Below are 5,255 nucleotides of genomic sequence, written 5' to 3'. Positions count from 1 at the left end.
CAAGGCCAAACCCAAATGCCACGGCAATGGCTCGGTGCCCCAGTCGTTCACCCTCATTTCACCTGGCTCTGTCAGTATAGTTTGACTACTACAAAATAATTGCGAACAGACCCAATAGAACACAGATTACCTGGTTCCAACAGAAGAAAAAGAAAAATAAAGGAGCCAAAAAGGAAGCAAGTTTAAATTTAGTAAATGATTAGTTTACCAACCAAATCTCACGATTTCTTTTGATTAATTTAACTAATAATTTTTTAATTAAGAACATTACAACTAATCATAGTTTTCATGTAAGATTGCTTGGATTTTGTCCAAGCAAGCTTTCTGAAAGAAACAAACATAAATAGGAAAATCTAGAAAAGTTTTGGACATATTCCCTTTCAATTATTTTGAAGAGAATCAAAAATTTTGCCTTTATTCTCTGTTTGATGAGCCATTCATGACAATTCAAGAAAAATTTAATCAAAAAGTTTTTATTCACCAATAAACCAACTTTATACCCTTTAAATTCCTTGCACATTTTCATTATTTGCTTCATCAAATTCATTCGTTTTTCATTCTTTCAAAAATAGTTTCTCTTCTTCTTGACAAGAAACGGTTATATCGATTGTAAATAATGAAGAGTAGTCTTCCGGATTGCGTTACCAGAATCCCAATCAATTTTGCTAATGGTGTTCGCGAACACGGTATGCATTTATATATTACTGTTTATCATGTTTTTCATGAGATATTCATTTTGTTAAATCATTCGTTCAATTTCACCATAACCAAATCCATATTTTTTTTTCTTTTTTTTTTGCCAATGCTTGCATTTTTCGGTATGGGTTTAAGATTACCCGTGAGGCGTCAATAGGATATTTGGTTAACAAATTCTTTTTAGCAAATTCTATGCCAAAAGTTCTATGCATTTATAGCGCGTTTGGATACAATTCTGTTTCTGACTTCTGCTTCTCCAGAAATAGAAGTCAGAAATCCAGATATTTTGCTTCACAAAAAGTTGACTATCTGCTTTTAGAAGTCGTTCTGAAATTCTACACCCAAACTGACTTCTTGCTTTTGGATTTCTGGATGTATATCCAAACACGTTATTAGCTTTGACCTTGGTGTCATTGTTTTATTGTTTATCTATTCGCTAATTATTCGGTGCGTACTGCATTGTTTGACATGTTACAGTGAGATTGGGTCCAAAAATCTATGAAACAGTGAAAGGAAAGTTGAGTTTAGGAGCAAGAATTGTTCAAAGAGGTGGAGTGAAGAAAATTTTCAAACAACTATTTATGGTCAGCGAAAGAGAAAAGTTATTGAAAGCTTCTCAATGTCATTTATCAACCACTGCTGGTCCAATTGCTGGATTACTATTCATATCAACAGAAAAAGTTGCATTTTGCAGTGATAGATCTCTTACATTCTCTTCACCAAATGGAGGAATCATTAGAACACCTTACAAGGTAATTTACAAATCATCTAATCCTAATGGCTTCATACAGTGCATTGCCATGCTCGGTCGTTAGCGCTGTTACGTGCATTTGTTTGTTGGTCCAACCGGAGTTATGAAATTTGGTCATGCGTGTTTGCAGGTAGTGATACCAATAAAGAAGATAAAGAGAGTTGAAGAAAGCGAAAATGTGGATAAACCGAAACAAAAGTATATAGAAATAGTAACAGTTGATCATTTCGATTTCTGGTTTATGGGTTTTGTGAATTATGAAAAAGCTTTCAAGTTTCTTCAACAAGCCATGAGCATCTCTAATCAGTAACAAAGGACCAATATTCTCACCTAATAAGTGAATCATAGTGACCATTTCGAATACCTTCGTGTGCTTTTTTTCATCTTTTTATTCATCTGATGCTCTTTCGGAAGGCAAAAAAAAGGTCAAAATGCGTATAATTTTGTAAGAATTAGTGAGACAACGATTACTATCCTTCAATCTCCTTGTAATCATCATGTAAATATAATAATATTCTCTCCTTTTTTTCTTCTTTTATCTGTTTTTTATATTTTTCCGTTTCTGTTTATAGATATATTCTCATTAAATCGCATACCCGTAATTTTCTTATAATGATAAAAACAATTGTAATATAAACTTAATCCAAAATCTTATACAATATCTCCTTATATAAAGAAACACACCTATTTAACATCTTTCATATTTATGATTATAAATATTAGAATTCTAATAAAGTTCTTTAAAATAGTGTGAAGATCTTTGTTTTTATCTTATTTTTTTTTAAAAAATAATAAAATTATCCGGTTTATGTTTTTTATTTTTTTTTAATATATTATACATGTTAGTTAAATTTCCTGGCCAAATTGGGGTATACCCAGATTAATCGGGGTATATCCAATTTTAAGTGGACTCTTTTTAGGGATTAAGAGGGAGTCATAATGGATGGAGTTACAAAACTACCCTTACCCTTTATAATTCTTATTACCCTAAATCAGTTTTCATTTTTTTCATTTCTTCTTCTTCTCCTTCACCTCTACCTTACCGGCTTTTCCATTCCCCACCATTGAAAACTCGTCGATTAATTCGTCGTAATTGTCAATTCGAAAATTCTGATTAATCTTCAAAGATGGAACCGCCGCGGCCTAGGGATAGTCGTATGAAAACCACAAATAGACAACGTAATGAATACAACCCTGGAATTGCAATTTTAGTTCAAAATAAAGAGAAGAAAAAAGCAGTTGAAGAAGAAGAAGAAATCAACGCCGCTGAAAAAGGAGAAATGGCGCGATTGAGAAAGTAAGGGCCTACTTAAACTCACTCCAGTACTTCAATTTCATGTTTGCATGTCAAATTAGGTCAGAAAAATCGCATTTGTGAATTTGCAGTTATTTAGCCGGCAAGGTGTTTGTTCCACGACCCTTCCGACTTTTCATATTTAGGGTTAGTCGGCAAGCTCTTAGATTGAAGATCTTGTCGGCTGTTGAATACCTGTAACTGATTTTTATAGAGTCGACAAGATATTCAACCTAAGATCTTGCCGACAATATTTTTTTTTAGTCGGTGGGTTATAATCTTTTACCCTGCCGGCTGTATTTGAATAGTTTGTGTCTCCTGAAGTCTAAAGTTATAAAGTCGGAATGGTATTTGAATACCACCCTGCCGGATGTATGTTTGCCGAAATTGTTTGGATTATAGACCTTGCCGACGAATGATGTTGAAAATCCTGTATCTAATGTGTTCATAGTTGTTATAAGCCGGCAGGTTATTTGAATAAGACCCCGCCTTCTATTATTTAGCCGTCATGTAATTAAGATATCGATCCTTCCGACCATTGTTCCGCCAGATTGGTTATATATGTCGACCCTGCCGACTTTTGAATTTTTTCTTAATTATTCTTGTTCAGGTTGGAAAAGGGAAAGAAGAAAACTGTAACTCCTCCTTCAAGACCTCCCCGTGTTGGCGACAAACTCTTGACTACAACACATCGAGGGGCATTAGTTGAGCCGGGAACGCTCAAGATCCGTGAACGGAATGATTCTCAACCACCACCGGAACTAAAATGATTCAGATGAAACTCTAGATGAAGACCAATCAATTCCATCTGGCAGAAGAGGTAATGATGATGATGATGATGTTGAAAGAACTCCGTCTACTGAAGGAGGTAACAATGATGATGATAAAGGTGATCAAGACATGCCACATGTTGGAGGAGGTAATGATGATGGTGATAACAATAATGGAGATAAAAATAAGGATAGAGAAGATGAAAATGTTGAAGAGGGAGAGGAAGAGGAAGAAGAAGAGGAAGAAGAAGAAACGGGTAATAATCAACAAACTCAAGCTAATGATCAACAAACCCAAGATGCAACTACAACTGAAACCGGAAAGAAGAAGAGGGTTATCACTAAACCAGCTGATTCTCACATGCCTCCCTCTCACTTGAAGGTTACGCTGAAACCATACGAGCCTCTACGGGAGACCCTATAAGATGGTGGACATGTTATTTTTGGATATAAAGACTCATGTGCATGTCAAATTCAAAATACTGTCATAAGTAATCTCAATCCTTCTTTGTTTTTTATTTAAGTGTATCTATCTTAAATTTGCTTCAAGTGTTTGTATTTCTTTTCATTTTATGTATTTGGTATTTAGGATCACAAGCATGCCATCCGTCTGTTTAGGAGCCAAGATTCATGTTCAGTGAGTAATAAATGGCCACTTGACAAGGAATGTGACGGGGTGAAAGCGATTGTCAAGAACTCCGGGTTGTGTCCTGCGGTGGAGAGTTCGATTGTTGAGCATGATAGAGTTACCGTATCTGCATTCTATGGGACGTTCTATGGAGAGACTGATACAATTTTATTCTTATTTAGTAAGATGGCGATAACACCCGATGATGCTCATAAAATTCTAGGCCTCGAGTTTGAGGGAAAAGCACTCAGTGATGGCTTTGATGATGGAATTTCTTGGGACAAGATCTTCGAATTGACCAAAGTTTTGTTCGTTTGGGATCAGATTAAGACGGAGTCTATGCTTGTGATGAAGGATGGTTATCTAAGCAAGAAGTTTAATCTGAAGAAGTTGAGGAACGCATTCTATGGGACTAAGAAAATATATGATGAGGAAGGAAGGGTGGACTTGGTGCGAATCAATGCTACCGCGTCAGCTTATTTGCTATACATCCTGGGAAAATGTATCTTCCCTGACAGTTCCGGAATCTTGGTCGAGTGCAAGTGTATTCAACTATTGCATCCCTTTGATCAGATGCATAACTATTCTTGGGGTATTGCGGTGGTCGCCTTCTTGAACAATGAGTTGATAAAGTCTTCAACGGCACTCACTGCGCAAGTTAACGGAAATCTATGTCTATTCCAGGTAATTTTATTGTCTAAATCATTTATATTTGCAAAATGCTTGTAAGATAAGATTCTTACTAAACTTTGTGTTTTTAGGTATATGAGAACTTCCCTACTTTAGTGAAAGCTAACCCCCACGTCAAAGTGAACACTAAGATTGCGATTAATAAGCCAAGAGGACTGCAATACAGTTTTAGTGGTGCTCAGGATAAGGATATGCAACATCATCTTATCAACATATGAATCGCCTTGGACAAATTGACTGCGGATGAGGTAATATTTGATCCGTATAGAGATGCTAGAAATAAAGGTTTAATCCAAAGGAAAGATGATGTTGCATTCTACTACAGTCCTTTGTTGTACACTCATGTATTTTCAATGTACGATCCACATCGGGTAATGCGATAAATGGGTTACCTCCAAGAAGAACCCCATCCCGATAATGATCCGT

The 5,255-nt window shown here is 35.8% G+C and overlaps 1 protein-coding gene across 1 annotated transcript; it reads left to right on the top strand.

Moving 5' to 3' along the window:
* The first annotated feature begins 277 nt into the window (after positions 1-277).
* LOC113303438 (putative GEM-like protein 8) lies at positions 278-1,985 on the top strand. Its single transcript, XM_026552467.1, has 3 exons — positions 278-686; positions 1,174-1,448; positions 1,578-1,985. Exons 1-3 carry the CDS (start codon positions 617-619, stop codon positions 1,755-1,757), a joined length of 525 nt encoding a protein of 174 aa, XP_026408252.1. The 5' UTR covers positions 278-616; the 3' UTR covers positions 1,758-1,985.
* Positions 1,986-5,255: the final 3,270 nt, after the last annotated feature.

The sequence above is a fragment of the Papaver somniferum genome, chromosome 8 (assembly GCF_003573695.1).
Source record: "Papaver somniferum cultivar HN1 chromosome 8, ASM357369v1, whole genome shotgun sequence".
Classification (NCBI taxonomy): domain Eukaryota; kingdom Viridiplantae; phylum Streptophyta; class Magnoliopsida; order Ranunculales; family Papaveraceae; genus Papaver; species Papaver somniferum.
The sequence above is the reverse complement of the archived record's forward strand: the minus strand, read 5'-3'. Positions and strand labels throughout refer to the sequence as shown.

Excerpts from the sequence above, each read along its gene's own strand:
- LOC113303438 (XM_026552467.1), top strand. The coding sequence starts at position 617 with ATGAAGAGTAGTCTTCCGGATTGCGTTACCAGAATCCCAATCAATTTT. Across the intron at positions 687-1,173 it reads TAATGGTGTTCGCGAACACG|TGAGATTGGGTCCAAAAATC; the intron begins GTATGCATTTAT and ends GACATGTTACAG. Across the intron at positions 1,449-1,577 it reads TCATTAGAACACCTTACAAG|GTAGTGATACCAATAAAGAA; the intron begins GTAATTTACAAA and ends GCGTGTTTGCAG.